Source organism: Numida meleagris, chromosome 3, assembly GCF_002078875.1.
Source record: "Numida meleagris isolate 19003 breed g44 Domestic line chromosome 3, NumMel1.0, whole genome shotgun sequence".
Taxonomy (NCBI): domain Eukaryota; kingdom Metazoa; phylum Chordata; class Aves; order Galliformes; family Numididae; genus Numida; species Numida meleagris.
Genome location: NC_034411.1, coordinates 43,522,829 through 43,545,170, shown reverse-complemented (window position 1 = coordinate 43,545,170; position 22,342 = coordinate 43,522,829). Strand labels below are relative to the sequence as shown.

General features: G+C 35.0%; 1 protein-coding gene across 16 annotated transcripts in view; it reads right to left on the bottom strand.

The window, feature by feature from the left end:
- Positions 1 to 22,342, bottom strand: part of PDE10A (phosphodiesterase 10A) — a 361,041-nt gene that overhangs the window by 39,591 nt on the left and 299,108 nt on the right. For all 16 annotated transcript variants that reach the window (XR_002436713.1, XM_021391100.1, XM_021391098.1 and 13 more), the window contains 6 exons: positions 18,201 to 18,321; positions 16,194 to 16,243; positions 6,068 to 6,208; positions 3,457 to 3,612; positions 2,030 to 2,080; positions 798 to 856 (listed from right to left, as the gene is read on the bottom strand). Coding sequence is in view for 15 of the 16 variants with exons in the window: in XM_021391090.1 (XP_021246765.1) it covers positions 798 to 856; positions 2,030 to 2,080; positions 3,457 to 3,612; positions 6,068 to 6,208; positions 16,194 to 16,243; positions 18,201 to 18,321 (578 nt within the window). In the remaining variant the exon portion in view is untranslated. The remainder of the gene's footprint in view (positions 1 to 797; positions 857 to 2,029; positions 2,081 to 3,456; positions 3,613 to 6,067; positions 6,209 to 16,193; positions 16,244 to 18,200; positions 18,322 to 22,342) is intronic.

Sequence of the window (22,342 nt, the reverse complement as noted above, 5' to 3'; positions counted from 1 at the left end):
TTCAGCTTAATCTCTACATTTATTGCGATGAGAAATTAAAAAATAACACATACCGTGCACAGTTTGAAAATGAAAACAGAGTCTCCAGGCTCTTTAGAGGAAGAACAATTGTGCAGCAATCCCAATTTTTCAAGGATACAGCCTTGAAGTGTGTATACTTATGCATGTGTGTATATAGAGAGAACAAAAAAAAGGGGAGGGAGGGGCGGAAGCAAACTCACTTTTCATAAAATCATTTCAAACCTTCTAAAACTGACCATGAAAATAGACACCAAGCCTATTTGCTACTTTTTCATAGAAGGCCACATTTAACTCCAACAGGAGAGAGAAAAAAGACAAAAACTGACATGCAGAAGACCACATGACTGATTAAATTCTGTACATCATAATTGGATATTACATTTTCTCCTGCAATAAGAACAGAAAACAGCTACATGCCACTATCACCCACATAATTCATTCCTGCCCTTGCTCTGAAGTTTGCCTGCCCTTTGAGGTGGGCCTTTCCGCCTGTTTGTGAGCTGCACTGTTAATCAGGTAATTAAAAAGAGTCAAATTAGAAAGCTCATCAAAACAGGCTGATGAGATCATAGCGCAAATCATACTTTGGAATAGGCTCCCCCGGGGCAGTAGTCACAGCCCCAAGCTGCCAGAGTTCAAGAAGCATTTGGACAGTGCTCTCAGACGCAGGGTTTGAATTTTGGGTGGTCCTGTGTAGAGTCAGGAGTTGGACTTGATAATCCATGTGGGTCCCTTCCACATCAGGACATTCTGTGATCCTATGACTCTGTACTTACTTCGATACATCAAGCAAGAAGTCATTCAGTTCAGTCTGCTTGGCAAGACCTCTGCACACCTGGAAGAACAGATTGCATTATCATTTGTTCCAGGAGATCACTGAAGTCAGAGGGAAACTGAAACTGAAGTCGTGTGGTCTATTCACTTAATTTGTATTAAAAATTACAACTCACAGTTTATAAATATATTTCAGCACTGCAAAAATTGAAAGCTGGATTTGTGTGCTGGGCTTCAATCACAGCTATCTAAATGTTAACTAGTCTAGTAAGCAAGGCCTAACACCAGATCAGAACTCCCACATTCCTCCCAGGCAAGAATTGGGCAGAGCGAGCCTTCTGCTTTGGCCTGGAAGGACAGAAAGGAGAGGAATGAAAATGAACACTGAACAAGCTTTAGTGCACAATAAACAAGGCCAGCACATTATTTCTGAATGTTCCAGGGTGAATGATCATCCTAAACAAAGTCAAGGATTTCCAGCACTGAGGTGGCAAATATTAATCTAAAAAGAAAAGCAAGAAACTACGTGCAAGTCTTTTGCAAGATGCATGAAAGACATCTTGAAAAAAAAGAATGCAACAATCTCCCTTCTGTGAGTTGACAGAAGAACCTATTTCAGCATCTTCCATAGGCTGATGGAATAGGTTAATTTTTGGTGTTACCATATTCTATTAGCTGAAGGAAAAAAACCTATTAGTAAAGCTGTTGGGGTTTGCTATAGCAGCTATCAGTATGCAGAGCGTCATTAGGCACCCAAATAAGAACAGCATGAAGCATCCTTAGAGGGAGTAGGACCATAAAGCAGCCAGCAAAGATGGCTTAAAGCAACCTTAGCCAGAAACACCTAATAATTTAAAACTTATTACTATGGGAGGAGGAAAGCAACCAGCTGGCCTAGCAGTTACCTTATTACAAGGAAAAAAACACATTTTTTTTTCCATTTCCAATTTAATAACTATTTACCTACTTTGCTAAAGTTTCTTTTTCCTTAAAAATAAAAGCAATAGTAGAACTACTATTTATTAAGTCATATGATCCATGGTTGCAAGGGAAGAGAACAAGCTCAGTGAATACTGGAAAAGTTAGCATATTTTTTTCCAGGATCTGAAAAGGAGCTTAAATCGATGATTCACTAGTTTCACTGCTTAGATTTGAATACACTCTGCGGTCTGACCAATCAAGCTCTGACAGAAGGATTACAAATTGAAAAAAATGAAAAACAACCCAAACTTACTTGTACTTGATGTATTGCTACTGAAGCCCATGCAAGATTTGCTGTTGCAACCTGAAGCAGAAGAGAAGGCATTCTGAAAAAATCTTGAAAATATCATACAAGTTACCTTATAGTTTTCCCTATTCAGCTGGTAAGTGAACATAGGCAGAAACAATTTGTGGGAATACTCTTATTTTGTGAAAGTCTCAGTATACTTGCAAGTGCTTCAGTATCAGTAAGGTGCATTCAGTCACAAGAGAACATTTCTCCTTTTTTGTATCGCAAAGATGCTTATCAATGCTTTAGAAATGTTATTATATTAAGAACTCATCAGATTAGAAACATAACACTAAAACAAACATCCCACAAGCTGAGGACTTTAAAAACTGCATTACATACTTTTTTTTTTTTTTTTTTTGAAAGATACCTGCTACAGAAATAAAATATTCATTAATGTCTTTCTGGAGCTGTGTCTCTTCAGCCACAACTAATTCCAGCTGTAAACAGGCACTGTCTCTTTCACTACCATTTTGGTGGCAGAAGAACCAGACTCGATTCCTCAGCGCAGGACTAGTACTTTTAAATATGACAGTTTCCAGGCAACATTTCAAGCAAATGTCATGTAAGCTGAAGTTAACTAAGACATGTTACTACACATGATCTCCTGTCCTTGAAACATATGAGCTTTATAGGAACACAGAGGACGTAAGTACAAGAGCTCTGCTACTGCATTCCCCCTCTCACGTACTATTTTTTTAAAAACAGAACACATTGTACAGATTTTATAAAAACTGCTAACAGTATTCAAAGGCTTTCTGAAACCTGACAACAAAAGAATGATTTAGAACACTCAAAAGTGACCTTTAAATATTTTTAATTTACTAATAAAATACTTTTATTTAGCAGTCAGTCTTTTACAGGAAAAACATTAATGAACTTCAGTTAAAGAAGGTATTTAGTATAAATATAAAAGATCCACACTGCTTTGCATAGAAAAATGCAAGTCTGAGACTAAATGAATTGTAGACTGATTAATGTAATGGGATAACATTAAAAAATAAATATTTTGTGAGTAAGCAGCAGAAGTAATGAAGCCTGGTTTTCTGTGAATATCTTGTCTTTGCTGTGTGTATAGGGACACTGGCACCACCATACTAATCCAGTCCCTTACCATGATCTCTGTCTACTAGAGAAAAGACACCAGCTGAGACACTGAGGCTGAAGCTACGTGTAGTAACTGCCAGGCTAACATACAAACACCCCACTAAGATACATTCATTACAGAATATACTTGATAAATACTACTATTTTTTTTTCTTCCTTGGGAGGACTAGTTTTAATATCTCTTTGTTGCACAGTTTCTGTTTTTTTTCTGTGAGAATAATTACTCTTCAGTTCAGATAAACCCAGAGAATTTCAGAGTAAATTACAAAAGGTGGGGGTCTCACCTCTTGGTGACTAAGATGGAAGGCTTCTTTGCCCCAGTGACGATAAAGCTCCAGGATACCAATCAGATCACCAATTGCGGTGACAATTGGTAAACAAAGAACAGATTGGATACGAGTCCCTGATTCCAGTCCAGTACCTTTGGGAAATCGCTCATCCTAGAAAAAGTAAACATAATCTGATAAAACATAAATATTGTAACATCAATATAAAATATATATTGGTATTTTTCTCCTCTTCTTGACTGAGCAAATCTGCCTCACAATGTTTGCTGATAGAATTCACTACAAATCCTAACTCTCAGCATAATTTAAATTTAGCATTAAGACATTTACTATCAAAATTAAACAAAAAAATTTTCTCAGCATTAATTTATATATACAGATAAACATATTGATGCAAAGTTAGAATAATTTTTGATATTAGGGTCAGCTGCGGGTTTACTTTTATAATACATTTTCTCTAATCCAGCAGGTAGGAAAACCAGCACTTCACTACTAATCCCAGTCTAGATTAAGAAAGAAAACAAAACAAAACAAAACCTAAAGCATCTGTAATTAAGAAGTGCTCAGATTTCATTGTTACCAAGCAGCCATCCGTGCTTGAAAGGGGATAAAAATCAAAACCTGAGGCTAAGGATTCAGATTATACCAAGCTACAGTCCTCAACTCACTCCTGATGAGAAAAACATTTTTCCTAAAAAATTATGCATGACAGTAAAATCCTCTTCCCTTGCTTATGCATCCTGAATAAGTCCGTGCAAAATTTATAGAAATAAACATTAAAAATAGCCTACCAGCTGCTATAAAAAGCCCAAATGAATAACTTTTGCTTTAAGTAGGAAATGTCCAAGACTTCATAACTTTAACCCCTCAGGAGGGAAAACTCACAAAGAGAAACTACCTGGATGTTATTGTCAGCAAAGCAGTAGCTAGCCAACCTAAAGTATGTTAGGCACATTTGATTCCACACCAGTCCTTCCACACGTGTTTCCTACCAGATGTTCCCTGCAGACTGCGTAGGAAAACTACAACTTCCCCAACCCAATAACACTGTGGTAGGGGATCCCCTCCTTTCCCAAACAAGTAAGCTCTACCTTAATTACCAAAATGAGAACTGTTTTGAATGACTGTGAACAAATAGCCTCACACAAACTCTAAGGCAAAGGAGATTGGGAAGCACCTATATGTTTTCCACAGAAGAGGTCTCATGAGTTTGTGTGAGTCCAGAATACACAGGAATACAAATAAAGTATAGCCTTGGCAGACGTTCACAATTTGGAACGTCACAGTAAAAGCAAGTTAAGCTTTTCATCTTGGCACGATCACTACACTCATCCAAAAAAACAATTTCAAAGAAGAAAATTTGTCTGGACTTCTGCTGATAATCTGATGCTGTAAACCAGCAAATAGCTCAAAACTCTTCCCCAGTAACTCTCCTTAATGTTATTAGGGATGCAAAATCAAAATATTCAATCTTCATATACAAGCTCATCATGACATTACTTGGAAATTACCTGTGACATATGTTAAAGAATGAAAAACACCGTATGTGTTTAAACCCTATATGTTAAAGAATGAAAAACACCATATAATCATCTTATAGTCCAGGTAAGTACCAATTGCTACTACACAGAAAGCTGTTTCTGCTTTTTTTTTTGTGTGTGTGTGTGCGTGTGTGTGTGTGTGTTTCTGTTTAAATGTGTTCACATCAGGTATTTGGTATTCCACTTATAGCCCTGGTTTGCCCAATAAAGGAAGTACTTTAAAAAATACATTTAAAAATAGAAATGTTCAGTTTTGATCTGATTATTCAGAGATTCTTATTCTGGATCAAAAGACCTCAAAAGAGTAGAAAACACTGAAGACTGACCAATTTAAACTTCCTTGATTTTCTCACAACCAGCTGATCATAAATTGTTCTTCCATACAGTATAAGTTAACTGCTCGTTTGATATAATTGTAAATTCATGACTAGGGAACTAAGCTTTTCAAAAAATTAAGAAGGACAAACATACAGATTGCCAGAAATTATCAGAATATCTCATGAGGACTACCTGAATCCTTTTTTTAAAAAGTAGCCAGAATTTTGCTGTCAGTTACACTAGTGTGCCTTTGATGTAACTCTACTGATAATGTAAATATTCTGGCTTTACAATAGTGTAAGTAGAGATCAAAATCCTGTCTAAAAATCAGAATTCTGATGGAGATTCGTGTCAGTACAAGCAAAGTGGTACAATTAAATCAGACTTTGATTGACTATATGGAAGTCTTCTTGTTTGGGATTGGCACAACAGAGTATTTCAAGACCAGGAGGACATGAGTTTTGATTGATAGTTGTGTTTATTTTTCTTTCCAAGTGACTACGATATCATTACTTCCATTAATTGACAACAAAAAGATGTTATTACACACACAAAAAAAAATAATTTAGAAATGAATTAGATGTTCTGAATTTATTAGATAAAGCTAATCCAAACTTAAACTTATTTTCTTGGTAGCGACACAGATGTAAATTATATCATTATACATTCAGCTCAGTAAATCTCAGCATCAAAATATTCATTCTAAGAATATGTTACATTCATCTCATTAAAAAGAGGAAGTTTTTTACCCCCAGAATATCTTCTACTAACAACGTTTTTCTGGATCTGGCTACATAAGCAGATACTGTAGTGCCATGTGCAATGGGCCCTGCAGGAATGAGCCGTGGTTGTCCTTCTTTAGCTCCTGGTGGTGTAAATACACACAGACTCTAGTTAGAAGGAAAAAGAAAAAAAGAAAAAAATGCAATTAGAGAGTATGGCTACATTTACTGAGTGTATATATCTATATCTATATACATATGTAGCACAGTAGGATTTAACAAAATTGATAACAGAGAAAAACAGCTTTTGTGCTTATGACAGTAGAAAGTACCTGGATAAACTCCACATAACTCTTACATATTCTTAGGAAATCCCACTCTAAATTCACCATTCAGACAGTGAATAACTCTTCTGCTAAAGTCAGTCATCACTTATATTAATGTCAAATTGTGTTTACCCTGAACATCCCACACAGAGTCACAGAAAAATATTACCTCATATAGACTGCATCCTAGAAAAAGCTTATTATTTACTTCAATAGAAAATTTTCAGAATGTACAGAAAATTTTAAAATTAACACAAAACTAAGTAGTCTGTTAGTGAAATCTGTTACTAAAGTAACAAAACCACAACAACAACAACAAAAAATCTCCAATGAAATCAGGAGAAACAGTCCATTTTGCAGGCAAAAAGTTTCATCTTTGTTTCATTTTTCTACATCTAACTCCTTATATCTATCAGTTAATCTGGTCTGTAACAGTGCAGAATAACAGACATTCTTGAAGATTTAAAGCAATTATCAGTCACACCCTCTGGAGTATAACAGAACCATTACCCTTTAAACGAAGAGGTTTAGGCACCTGAGGAATAAGAGACATGGCAAAGGTTACACGAAGTGTTACAGCAATACGGATTGAATCTGTATTTCCAACAGGGTGTTTTCTAGCATAGAACATAAACTGCATAATTCACATGTTCACCTATTCTCAGTCTGTTGTAGGAGGACAAGGGGAATTGTTTTCAATCTAAAAGAGGGGAAATTTAGATCGAATGTAAGGAAAATGTTTTTTACAGTAAGGGTAGTGAAGCACTGGAACAGGATGTCCAGAGAGATGGTGGATGTCCCGTACCTGGAGACATCCAAGGTCAGGCTGGATGGGGCTCTGGGCATCCTGATCTGGCTGTAGGTATCCCCTGCTCATTGCAGAGGAGCTGGACTAGATAACCTTTAAAGGTCTCTTCAAACTGAAATGATGCTATGATTTTATGATACTAATCAATTTGAAAAAGAACACCCTGAAATGCTCAGAAATTAGGGAGATGCAATATAATGCACCATACGTAGAGATTCTTGAAATGATGAAGTTACCTTAGCTGAAATGGATTAACAGTATTTTGGAAGGAGAAAGTTGGACATTAGGCCAAGGTGAAAACGAATGGTCGAAGAAAAGCATGGAACATATTGCCAAAATAATAGTGAAATCTATGTGAAAAGATTTAGAAGTCTAGTGGGTAGGGCATTCAGTGAGTTCAGAAGAAAAACGTTCAAGATTCCGATAAAATTAGGAACTGAGAATTTGTCTTGTTCTTAAGGAGAAAGTCAGGAAGTCTCAAAAAGGTCCGTAAGACCAGGCTAAGTTCTTCATTTGCCACTAATGCACTACAAATGGAAATTAAATTACCTTAACAAAAGAAAATAAAGCTGCCACATAGTATTTTAGCTCTGAACTTTCAGCTTACTTTATTTCATACTTCCCATGTAGTTAAAAAGAAAGATACGTTTTCCATTGAGTATCTCTACTGAACATGTATTAAATACGCTTTATTTCAAAGGTTTCCATTAAGGTAGGAAATCTTGAACTTTTCTGTTTATTCTGATGCCAAACTTCAACCTTATTCTTAAAATCCATTTACATTACATTTTCTTTAAAGAGTGGCCTTTAACAGTCATAGACATGGGAAAAGTTAGCATGTTTATTTTACATATGGTGTAAAATAATGTGTTACGAAGAAAACAGCAACACACACAGATAAAGCAAACAAACCAAAAACAAACAAACAAACAACAACACTGAATTTGCACACTGAATCTACCAGAATACTCAATTGATTTACCAGAATAAAAAGCTTAACTTATCCTTACTTTCTTGAAATCTAATAAAATGCAGGAAATTCTTAATTGGAAAATTCTTAATTGGAATATTGTTTTCACTACTATTTGTCTCATAAGCTTAAGTTTCATGATTCTATGTGCATTTAAATAAATAAAGAGCATTTCATTTAACAGATCCTAGAAAATCACTTCAGTATCTTAAAAATGTACATTGTTATAACAAAATCTCAAGAAACCACAGTTCTTATTTAATACAAAATGTTGTTTTTAAATTTTTTTTGTTTGTTTCGTTTTTACTTAAAGGGCTTAGAGTATAAGGAAAAGAAATACTGAAATACATAACTTTGCAAATATTTGACTTGTTAGAATATATGCTTCTATAAAGAAAAGAAAGATTTACTATTAAAAAGTACTTTCATAGTGCAGTAACACTATAACATGTACAATACCAGAAAGGCAGTTCATATTGGAGAATATTGCAAAATGCAGAAGATAGAACAAAAAGTATGAATTATATAATCTAAGTAGGGGAATGAGTCAAATTAAATTAACAGGACTCTGGGGACAAAAGCTGATCTTTCTGAAAATTAACACTTTTATTCAATCATTTTTTTTCTTTGTCTTAAGACACGTTTGGTTCTCTATGCCAATAGAGCAATGTGTGATGCTTAGCAAAGCAACCCTGTTTTCCACACTGGTAGCCTAAGCCATGCTCATAATTCAATATAGAGTAATCCACAAAACTTTCTCTTTTCAAAAACCACTTCTCAAAACAAAACAAAGAACGAAGACATATGTACTTCAGAAGAGGCCTTCACTAAATCTTCAATGGCCAATTGAAATTGAGTTTACACAGCACAAGTTCGCTAGCAAAGCTTGCTTTTGCCAGCATGGTATTTCCTATGTCCTCATGTAAATACCATTTTGGCTGGCAAACCCCTCCGTTGCTACTACTAAGAAATAATGCTTTGAATATGCATCCTTCTGTAGAAAAAAGCATATAGAGAAATAATGCTTTGAATATGCATCCTTCTGTAGGAAGAAGCATATGGAGACTATTTTATATATACTGATTAAAAGAGTTTTGCAGAATTGATTCAAATCCTGCTTCTTATAGGAAAAACAAAACAAAACAAACACGGGTTAAGTGTCAGTGATAAAAACCTCTTCCAAGTATCTAATGGGTTCTGCAAGGGCTGCTCCTTATGGTGATGGACTTCTCTTTCATATTTAAATGTAGTTAGACAAGAGGACACTGAAGCCTAACACCAGAAGTTTTCTATACAACATATGGATCTCAGCACGCAAGGTCCTTCCTTTCCTTCTGTGATGTCACAAATGGTTCCAATTGGGTTCAAAACCTTCAAAATGATTCCTTTCCTTCTAGTTTAATCTCTTAATTCATTTAGATAAAGTCTTCATCAAAAAAAAAAAAAAAACCTCCTATTGAGTGATGCTACAGTGTATAAAAAGTGACTTTTTTCTAATGCAAGTAGCTCTAGTCACCATTTGTGATTTCTGAAGTAGTTACTAAATACTAAATTTCACCAATTTCAGCGGAACACATAACCTTCTGATGGAAATTGAATGTATTTTTAGTTATAGGCCTTAAAAAAAGGATAATTCTACTGTTACTAGCCATACAGTTGATATCATTGGGGTTTAGAATTTTACTTTTATTTCTGAGGCTTTTTTCTGTCTGTCTTCAATCAGTGACAGGAACAACTTAAATTAGTTTTATGATGGTAGTATTTTATAAAATGATTATATATTATATAGTGCACAAGATTCTTAAAACAAACAGACAAAACACAGAAAATCCAAAACAAATGACAACCATAATAAAAGTTCAACCACTGAACACAGACAAATGTAACATAATTCATCCTTTTATATTTCATAGGCATTTCTGGTGTATGCAACATATTATCATCTCTATTTTAAATGTTCATATATTAACAAGTCTTCCACTCTACAAAGAATGCATAACAGTGTACACTGTAACCTGTTCATGAAGGATATTAACAGTATTCTGAATTGCAAGTAAAATACAGCAAACTTGGCTTTCAGATACGTAGCAAAACTAGTATATATCCAATTAGACACAGTATCATGGCTCCTAATGCTCTTTCCTTAGTCCCGTGTACTTCATCTGTTAAAATTATGATGACATTTATCTTCAGACTCTTTACTATGGCTGAAAAAAACCTAAATATTCCTCACTTGCAACAGCTAAGAACATACACAAGAAGCAATGCTGTTGTACATCTTGCCGTGCTACCATACTGTGGCCCTGCAGTTATGCTTTTTATGGTGAAAATCCAACATTTAACAGAGGAAGCAGATTGAAATCCTAGTGAAAGAACGGTTGAGGAGGAGCCACCCCAGTCCCCTAACAGAATACCATCAGCTTCTCCTGGCAGATGTTCCTTCAGTGTTAAGTACCCACAGTTTTCAGTCTTTGGATCCTCTGAAGAAGAGGTCAGCTACAGAGATAAGCAATGATATTCTTCTGGTGACTGCTGGGGTGTAGTCCATGGGAATCCAGCACAACTCCAAATCCCAATCCATAAAGGCTATACATCTTTCAACTAACTATATATAGTTTGTCGGGGCTGGATTTGAAGGGCAAACATGTTGTTTATCATTTCTGAAACTGCTCAGTTTTTCTTCTTTCTGAAAATACTTCTTACAACTAACTAACTACCAGTCATAAACTGATTTTACTAAAATAGTTTTACAGCAGTGATGTCTGGATAAGACTCAGGTTTAATGACCAGAATGAGGCTTAAAGTACACTCACCATAAGCATTTCATTAACAAACTGTTTGGAGGTTAGGGTAACTTTCACAGTGAGTTTTGCAGATAAAACTGGCCCTGAAAATGCTTAATGGAAAGTGATTTAATATTGAATTGACATTAAGTGAAAGCCTTAATACTACAGCATTACTATATGGCATGATTTGTAAAAAATGAAGGTTGGTGGCCCTGCCTGTGGCAGGGGGGCTGGAACCTGGTGATCCTTGGGGTCTCTTCCAACCCAAGCCATTCTATGATTCTATGAAAATGCCCCTGCACTCTGTCAGGGAGCCACTAACAATTAGTCATTGTATAGATCCACATTCTACCTAAGGTATTTTCATCATGACCATTTTAACAATCTGTCCGCCTGAATAGTAAATGAAATGGGACCAAACTTTTATTCAGCTATATCTTGATAGTTACCCATCTTATTTTGCTCCAGTTGGATCATTTATTTACTCAAACTGTAAAACAGTAATTCATTAATAGCTTTTCCTCTCTGCTGAGTATCACTAGTCTCTGGCAAGTAGGAAAGGAACAGATTTCTTCCACTAAAAAGCTTACATGATGACAGTAACTCAAGGACAGGGATTGCAGTTTTTTCAATTGCCTTGCAAACAGAAGAGTTTCACCTAGAAACATGCTTAAAAGACTCAAATTTCAGAGAAGATGTCTACACATTCAAAATTATGTACGTCAGGTTGGCACAACACTTGAGACAGTTAGCAGTGAATGAGTAGATGCCTTTTCCTTGGTTCTTAGTAATTCAAATCACCTCATAAATTCACTAGGTGGCACTGCACATCAAGAAGCAAGAATTTTCTGTATGATCAGAAATTGTAGAATAGCTTAATATTATACACCCTGAAGCACAGAGTGTTTGCGCACATATTTGTGGCCTCACATAATTTCTTACAACAAAGCTACCAGAAACTCCTATCTGAAGCTAGGATGATCTGCTTGTTGACAAAATTTTCAGTTTCAGGAGCTAAGCAGCACTCCAAAAATTTAGTGAAAGCTACCTTAAGTGTACACCTTTTAAATTTGAACAGCTTTACATGTGAATCAATGGGATCATGAGGTGAAGTACTCATACAAATAAATATTATAAACAAGAAACATCTGAAGAATGAGATAACAATACATTAGAAACTCTTTGTTAAGTATTTTAGAAATAGGTAGATGTTAGTTTATAGGCTTAAATCCACGCACAACTTGAATGGTACTTAGGCACATTAACTTTCGTAGACACACCGTCAAATACTAAAAATTTCAATAAATCCTTTAAGATGCGTTTAAAGATGATATTTAATTAAGGTCATAACATGAGAATTATGAAAAGTATTTTCATCCCCATAAGAAACAAAATAAAAAACTGTAACTATGTAACGTCCTTTCTTGAAGAGTTGTGGAACATTCCTGTTTGATGTGGAAGTGTTTCCAGTCACCAAGTATATCATATTTACAAAATGAATGTTGTCTATGTCTACTTTAAGATTGCTTTATTTGCATAACAGCACTAAGTCATGGACAAAGATAAATTCTGAGGAGTACATCTACACTGCACAATGTAAGAAAGAGAAAGTTCAAGAATCAGAAGTCACTACTGAGCATAGTTCTGTTCAGATCCCTTTCCTACGATGACAAGCTATATTGCTTCTAGAACCTGTGTATTTTGCACTGCATTCAGCCAGATGTATATTATATAACAAAACAGATTCTGAAACACAAGGTGACTTTATGGGTCAGCAAGGACATGCGAATGCTACTAACCTTGAGGGCAATCATTTAAAAAGAATCATCATAGAATCGGCAATCATCTGTACTATCAGCAGAATTGTACTATCCCTTAGAATGGATAAGGAATTTGAGCAAACAGAAAATCATTGATACTACTGAACTGGTGGTCATGCTGGCAACCAACTCGAAGTAACACTTGCATAAATAACTGTACTCTAATGAGTAACTGGTGTAGCACCTTCTATTTCAAGTAAATTCACCCAGCTAAAGACCCCAAAGGCATTCATTCCAACTCATCACCCAGAAATTTCCGTATCTGTTGCTATCTGACTCAAGGTACTTTTCCATGGACTTCAACAGAGAGAAAGAAAACAAAGCTATACTGAAACTTTGTATGTCGTCAGGTATGTTAACAAACTCCTCAGAGTCTGCAGGGTGCTTTCAACACTTGCAACAAGACACCCTGTTCTGTTAAATGGTAAAGGAACCCTTCCTAAAACTTCTTTAAAGGCAAAAGTATCACCTATCACTTCGCAAAATGAAAATCCCAAGCTTATCTTCATGTTGAACAAGTGCTTTCAGCTCTAATATAATAAGTTAGGGAAGTGCTGTCCACAATAAAAATTGCACCAGGAAAGGTTTACAATGAACACTTAATAAACAAAACAAACAAACAAACAAACAAAAAGAGTTGCAATGATAGGGCAGTTCTTCTCTCAATATGAAGAAATAATAGAACACAGTATGCAGAAATTATTTGCTTGTTTTTGTTCTGTAAAAGACTAAAATTTCTGTGAAAGGCAGCTATCTTCTATCCTAACGAAACTCACTATTTAATCCAGGTTAAATGTAGTTATGGAAAACTCGTATTGCAAGAATGTTCCTTAGCTGAGATTAACATGTCAAAATTATCAAGGCTGGATTTCTTTAAATGGGCAACAGCATAGCCATACCTATTTACAGTGAGAGCTGAAATTATGTACAATTTAATGCTTTAGCTTCAGTTTTGATCCCAGGGTCCCTTACAGAATAGTTAGAACAAATATCACTAAACTTTACAAACCACTTGTGTGAATGCCAGTATCTATGTATTATCAAGGTTCCTCCATTCTGACACAACCTTCTCCCAATACCTAATTCTCAGAAATCATTTTTTTTGAAAGCATTGTGGAAATAACTGTTACATCAGGTCTAGTTCTGAAACAGGAGGCTGCTGAATAAATACAAGCATATGTATGCATATTTTTCAAGTTACAAAAAAAAAGGCACTTGTTAAAATTGAAAAAAATAAATCTTGTTGAATTTGGGAAATTTAAGTCTCAAATCAAGCATCAAAAAATTAAGCAACCAAAAGAAAGATGACATTTTCCATCACATGGCCACAGGTGTCCAGAAGTAGTTGTACTTTGTCTACACTAGCTACAGGTTTTATAACTTTTTAAACAAAATAATTAACTTCAGCTTAAAGAACTAGTTCTTTTCTGCCATTTACACTATGCAGAATCTTTTTGTTTTCATTTAGCAAAGTCTTATTAAATAAACACTGCCAGTACTTGCTGACCGATGGTTAATCTCTTCAACATATCCTTTAAATTAAATAGTCAAGAGACAAAGATAAGCAAATGACAACTTCTTACAAAAAGTAACCTAATGCATAACCATTCAGTTACAGACTACAAGCCTAGGTCTGGCCCTAAGCCCACTAATGTGAATGGAAAATCTCACACTAACATCAAAGAACTTGGGATCAGTCCCCATAATAACTACATGAGGAACATTCCATTTTGGGAGATGTAGTTACATAGCAGTGGTTAATAAAGTCAACATATTTTTTCAGTGGTCAGAACTTCTTACTTTTTGCAGAAAAGATTTATACTGGGAGGCAGATACAGTCAACTGCTTGATAGGCTATTAAGAAAAAAAAAAAGAAAAAAGAAGGGAAAGAAAAGCAAAAGGTCTGAAAGCACCCAGGTCCTCAAAGTATCAGAAGACTGGGAAGAGACCTCCATTATGCCACACAAATCTAATACAAAACGTCTCACCATAACAGGTCTCAAGCTGTAAAGTCAATTTTACTATAATTTTTTACAAAGTGCTTAGGGAGATGAACCTCTTGCTCAGCTGGCATGTAACTACTACACCTAAAACTGGCGAGAGCTGTGCATTCAGAACTGATGACTACAATTCTTGCAAGTTCCTGCTTTTTGCAGCAGGCAGAATGTATTCAGTGACAGTTTGCATCATCCCCCACTCACAAACGTGAACACTGTCACCGACAAATAAGAACCCAACACTGCATTCACAAAAGATAAACACATTACTTACACTACCTCCTTCAGTGAAAAAGTTATTAAAAATGCATGCTATTTACATACTTACTGAATTCAGAGAAAAATCAATTTTTAAATAATAAAAGTGGTTATCGTTATCATATCATGAAAAGAAAAATACACAAAATCCATTTCCATTTTTTTCTTGCAGAAATTCATGTACGAGCCTTCCTTCACTTCCTTCAAATCAGACAGTTGTTTTGAACAAGTTAAAAAATATTCTCAGGCAAGGCTCAGATCACCTGCAGGTTTCTACATCTTCACTTTTTTTTTATTATTTCAAAAATGGCATTATTTCCCTTGGCTAATGGACTATACAAAAATAAACTGTCTGTGTAATGTAAAGAAACAAAAACAACTAGAAAAATATTTTCCTCTCTGATAATTTTCACTTAGAAGAGTGTAATTTGTTTCTTGAACCAATGAGATTAAACATTTCTGACAAACTGTGATTTTTAAGTTGATGGAGCTCACTGAAATATAAACTGCATTTCCATCTCTGTAGCCATTCAAAATAACTATAAAATATTGTATAATGCTAACTGAACAAATTGATCGGGATACTAAAAAGAGGAGTACAAAACAGTATTGGACACACTGCTATTCAAAATTTTTCATCAGATATTAATCTCATTTATGAATGTAGAATTTACCTCACACTAACCAACATCTATGCCTAAGTTTTACATCGTCTCACGATCAAGTTGCTTCAGGCGGTTATCAGAAGACCCGATACCATTTCAAAAAACAGAAAGATATCTTGATGAAAAAAACAGGTTATGCTGAGAGCAAATTCATATGACATTCTATGTTTGTTAAAGATAATAATGGAGCCAAATCACAAGTTAAATTGCCACAGACAGATTAATAACAGCATTCTACTTCCAAATCTTAGGTGGGGGAAAGGAAGAAAGAAAGAAAGAAAGAAAAAAAGGGCTAAGTCACTAAATGTGGGAAACTGGGAAATATTACCACATGTTAAATAAACTTCCATTTTACAGGAAAAATAGATAAATAAATAAATAAACCTAATGAAGAGCTAACATTCAGCGCTTAGGCAATATTTCCTGCTAAATGAGGTAGAAATAAAATCAAAATATCTTTGTAAAACTGGAAAATGCACTTGTAACTGTACAGAAAAGCAGTATCTTAATCCAGAATACTTACATTATTGCATTCTCCCAGGAAATATAGTGCAAATCCATCAGCTTTTGTAGCTGCCAAAACAATAATGAAAGAAATAATTTTACTCAGAGTGGGAATCAAACTTACAGAAGTTCTCTGAGGCAAAACCACAGATTCAATTCTATTTAGGACAACCATATACATTTCTAAATGTGAAAGTCCATCACTGTGTCCTCTGAAAATTCCAAGACTCTTGCAAAATTAGAGGTACAGAACAATACTTATTTTCACCACTGTAATGTACTATGTTCTAAAAGATAATTAGAAACAACCTTTTTATACATCATACTCTTATTCCTAGGTCTAATGCCTACAAATTCAAATTAGTTCATATGACAGTACGGAAATAAAATAAGAACATATATGTTATAATACGATCAGGCAGATAAGATTATAATTTCCATGAGAAAAATAAATACTATTTGTAGATGGTAAACTATTTTTGTCCTTGCCTTAAGACAGAAAAGTATGGGAAAATAAAATGCTGCAAATATTGCCATAAAAATGTGTTTCATAACAAACCGTTTCTATTTTCTGCACCTGTCCCATTCCAAAAACAGCGACACATCAGAAGTTTTGTACTTGCCCAATTTTTGCAAGATTCACATTGCTGTATGAAACAGGGCAAAGTTGAATTTCTTAACCTTCAAAAAATTTAAAGTCAACTAACCATTATAAGTTACAGCTGAAATGAAAACTCTTTGAATCAGAAGGGAGTATAGGAGGCCAGTGTTTTTTACTCTGTTTAACACAGTAGACTTGATACTTAGAGTCTAACTAATTTTTCTTTTCAACAGCTAACAACCATCCTACCCAGTAAATGTACTTATCTGATACCCTACTTTAATGAATGAACACAAGAATCCATTTAATACATTTCATGGGAGCAATTATACTTCTGTATGATCAAATCAGTTAGATTGCTGCATTTCTTTGACAGAAAAAAAAATCTGCTCTGTTGTTACTTGCTTGCTGTGCGACATCTGAGAGTTCATGGCACGGTGATTTGCGTTCAAATTTTAAATCCCTCAGCTGCGGCATATAAGCACATTGAGCAACGCAGTAAAAAAAAGCACAGTAGAATAAATATAAAAAAAATCTCATGTGCTTTAGAAAAGAAAAAAAAATTGTAAAAGATAAGCAGACCCAGACCCTATCTCTTCCAGTTTCTTGCTTGAGGTGTATTAACAAAACCCAATTCTGATTTGCTGTGAGCTGGACATCAATATCCAAAGAGCCACTAAAGCAAAATCAGTAAACAGAAGTGGCCCTTCTGAAACTTCATGTACATAAGTGAGAACAATTATCCACCATTACAAAACAACAAAGTATCCATGATGGGGAAATCCTTCTGAAAAGTTGCTTGCAAGCTGCTATACTGAACAAATCTACCAATCCTTTCCATTGAAATCTCAGTACATCCACTATGGCTAAAAACAACAACAACAGCAACAACAACAAAAACTACTAAATAACACATTTTTACTGGGGATGCTTTCTTTATTTTCTTTTAACTCTTAACCACATGTAGTATTACTATTTTTTTTTTTAATTTACTACAAGTACTACTTTCATCAGATAGAAAAAACGCTTAAAAACTGAATTGGAGGTGATGAAGAAGACATGCCCTCCTTCTATACACCTCAGTTTTGTTTGAAAAGGGATTTAAAGCATGCAGTAATATTACTGATAGGTTTTCTTTTTTGACTTTTAATATTGATCTTGCAACACCATCATTACCAGAATAATCTATAATTTGGTTCATTTAACAAGGTGCTTTAATTTTGCAATGGGCTGCAGAGGTCTCTCCAAAGATGAAACTCACTCAGATGCAGTAAGGGATCTGCTGAGGTACAGAAGCTGAAGTTCATACTGAGACAACATCCAAAGAATTCACTACATCTGTCTTTACTAATTAAAATTCGTAACAAAACGTGCTGCACACTGATGCTAAGGAACAGATCAGACACATCAGATTCTCTTTCTTACCTATTTTAATGATGCTGCTCAGTTCATACAAAAGTAGCTGGTTATCTCCTCCTGTATCCAGGCGCTGCTCTATGTAGCTGTTCAATTCATACACTACGCCTTGCATATTCGTATCCTGATACTAGTGAAGCAAAATAAGAAAAGCATTTTAGAATAATTCAGAGATACTTTGCAGTTTTTGACATGCAAACTTACTAAAAATTACAATTTGAGATTTCAATACCAAGTTATTCTTGACTATCCTAATGCAGCTACCTGGAGAACTGGGTCATTGCCAAGTTAAGAAGTATTCCGCTTTCTGCTCCATTCGTTATTTGTTCAAAATGTACTAAATAAACCACTGAACAATTAGCAATTGCCTAAACTTGGCCAAGGTCACATGATGACATATCAAGAAGAAACTCAGAGATGTGACAAATAGAAAGTAAGCAACCTTCAGCTCCTTTCTTTTAAGCTCCTACTCCATCAGGAAAGGAGGCAACTAGGTACCTTTGCCAGCATCTTCCACATGAAATTCATTAACCAAATGTTTGAAATGTACAAAGCACCAGAGATCTGAGGTGGTAACTCAAGTAGATCCACCTTTGAAATATAGCAGCAATTTACAGCATCAGAGTGATGGACAGAAAACATAAGAGTCAAAACCATGCTAGCCATTGTGATCTAATAAGCATTTGTTACAATGGAAGGTGGCAGACACACACCAAGAGAGTACAAAACTAGGATATTTAGATGGGCGCAAGGAAACAGCAGCACATGCTAGAATTTCACATGAAAGGAGATGCAGCCTCCCTTTAGGGGCCCAGATGCCCAGTTATTCAGTTCCTCAGACCTGAAGGGCTAATAAAACTGGCATCAAATGTGCATGTGTAGCGTGACAGCATCACAAACAATAATTTCACAGAAAGCAATACTTGGCAATAAGTACAGATTCATTATCCTGCCCAAAACTGGTAATGTGGTGACTGAAGAAAGTAATATGGTCAATTACTTATTGAACTCACTGATGCAGTAAATTTTGTCACTTAAACTAAAAATGAAGCTGGTGATATTTAGGTTAGATTTAAACATTTAGAATTAATGTTGCTTGAAAGACTAAGAATTATCCTTCTGCTCATTCATATTTTAGAGTCAAATGAGTTGAGAGCAGACTAATCTAAGAAGTACTACAAAAAAGAAAATGCCAGAACAGTTCAGAGAACCACAATCTACCCATTGTTCCCACTTCCATGTGCACATATTTCTGTCTACTTCATATTTCCATAGATCTTCTCTGTCTGTATCTTCATGCACAGGCAACCCTCACTGATGGACTTGGATACATAACTTACACAGCACATTCTATGATATATTTTTTGCTTTCATACATTTCTACATACAACATACTATGTCATGACAACAGAGCCTATAGCTCTGTATATTTAGGATACACTTGGCTTCTTCATTTCAAGCCAAATCAAAACAAAAAAAATCAACAAAGTGCATGCTGGACAATGCCAGTTCCTGATTGCTTTAAATTAAGTAGATTTTAATCCTGACCTAAAAATGGCTCCTGAGAACATACAACCTCTGCTGTGACCCCTTCTTAACACGTGGTGCTGTATTAATCTATTGCTCCACATGGACATACTGGAACATTTGAGACCTAGTGAGTCCAAATTGTTCTTGCTGTATAACATGCCAAACACTTAATAATTCACTCTATAAATTGATGTGATAATTATAATTTTTGACAGCAATATAAGGTCACACTGCATACATGTAGTTAATGCTTGGCTAATTCTTGAGTTTATACCACAGATTGCCATTACCATTATTAGCTCAGTATGGCAGCTGGCAAGCTTCCATTTGCAACTGACTGTCCTCTGCTGTGTCCCATATTTACTATTGTATAGTTCTTAAGAGGGAGAAAACAGTAGCTTAGTTTCATGAAAGTGGAATTTTTATGGACAGCTTTATACTTATGATATAGCTGTAAGTAGCCATGCAACAGGAAAATGGCTAGTGTAAGTCTCTTCCACTCAAATACGTTAACTTACATCTGCAAAAATATGTGTAGTCACATATCCTAAAAGAAGGCATGTGATCATGCACAAATGCACAAAGCCTTTATTATCTGGGAAAATGCCTTCTCAGAGCTGGGAATTGAATATTTCTCACCTGTGCTACACAGTCAGGATTTAAATCTTCAAAGGTTAAAGTTAGTACAACAGAAAGCATCACCAAAATGAGTCCGCTGGCATAATAACAACTTTCACCATAATCAAGCAGCAGCACTGTGTGCATAGTAATTACATAATAAGCTCTGTGCCCTTTATCCTCACCTCTGCAACATATGCTAGTAAACATTTTGTAAGCAGGGCAAATCATTGCATGCATTCATGTTACTGAAAGATGGAAGCCACATACTTGAACCCAGATCTGTAACATGGCAGATTTCTATTACTGATAATCCAAGAATCCACTACCGGTCAGATGAACAAATTCAGTCCAGATTCACAATTAAGTAATTCTACAACTTAGATCAATCACCAGCAAGGAATTATTTTGTTATACTGTAAAATATCTTTGATTTTTCTAACAGGGGAGTGAAAGAGAATTATTTATTTGGTATTTCAGAATAGATAACCACAACATCTTTGATTGAAAAGCCACAATAGTCTTTATGAAACCATATATTTAAACACGGAGTAAGTCATAAGCAAACCACAGCACAACCACTATTCAATGCAGATGCTAACACAGACTTCAGGAAAGCATTCCTAAAAAAAAAAATTAAAAAAAAATCAACATACTCAGTGAAAAAAAACATATTTATTTGTTATTAAAAAAATCAGTTCCCTAATTTACTCTTGCAGCTTATTTTGCAGCGAAAACATTATTAATATTCATTTTAATTAATTCTTTCAATTGCTGATTTCCTTCTAAGATTCAATGTCTACGTGTATTTTTGTATATTTACTGTAAAATTCTGGATTTCGATGGCATTACATTAAAATAATTTAAGTGAACTAGAAAATGGTTTGATACTTTCACACCACTATGTTATTGGTATCATCATATTTCTAATACTGCGTGTGTCATAATAATAGGAAAAAAAGTAACAATTAAGAAGGAAAATCTTCTACAAATAATCATATTCAGAAGGTATAAATACAAAATAAGTGAGTTTTTACAGGATTTGTATAAAAATTTTTCTATGGCTATTTTTCTTTAGAAGGTTGTGGTGCAGTAGAAGACAGCATGAAATCATGCTGTGTCTTGTATCTGAAAAAAAAGGCTGAGAAACACAAAATTTATTGCATTAAAGGTGATACCGAAACATCAGAGAGTGAAATGAATTTAACACATTCATTCTGAACAACTGTCATTAAAAATGCAAGCATGCAGTATAATATATAAAGAAAATTTTATCTGACAAACTACAATGAAGATTAATCTATGTGTTTTCATGCTTATAGGGAACTTGTACCAGGGGCATTTTATGATGCTGCAGAGAAGAAAATGCCCTTCCGCCACAACAAAAATATTTCATTAATAGACCATAGGGTCAGTAACTGCAATTACAATCCATAAGTTTATCTGTTTTCTCTGTAACTTCCTCAATTATTTTCTGAGTAATAAGGAGAAATTCCTCTACAATAATTATTCCTACACATACCACCGATTACCTTTTCCAAATTAGCAACTGCCAACTCTTGCAGTAGAAACATATCCTTTTACAGACTGCATGGTTTATGACAGTACCACAGGCTAAGAGGAATAAGAACAAATGAGTGCTGGATGTACTTTAGGGATGCAGAGTGTCACTGGATTAGGAGAAGAAAAAAACTGTGAAAGACACAACACATGATGAAGAACAGATCATAGTCAGAAAGACTACTTTTGATTATATTTCTCGTTTGTAATTTAGGCATCTTGGGCTGGCTTCAGAGTGTTTCAAAGAGAATTACAACAGCTCTTTTCAACTGATGCAGAAGGCTTCGAGCTGACCACAGGTCTCAGAATCAGAGGTGTACTGCTTTCTGGGAGGTGGCTGTGAACTTCTGTTTTGCTATGTACTCAATAGGGCAGGACAGCACAGTTGTTTTGCCCAGTAACTGGGAGAACATGCAGAGCTGTCATACCAGTATGCATTGAAA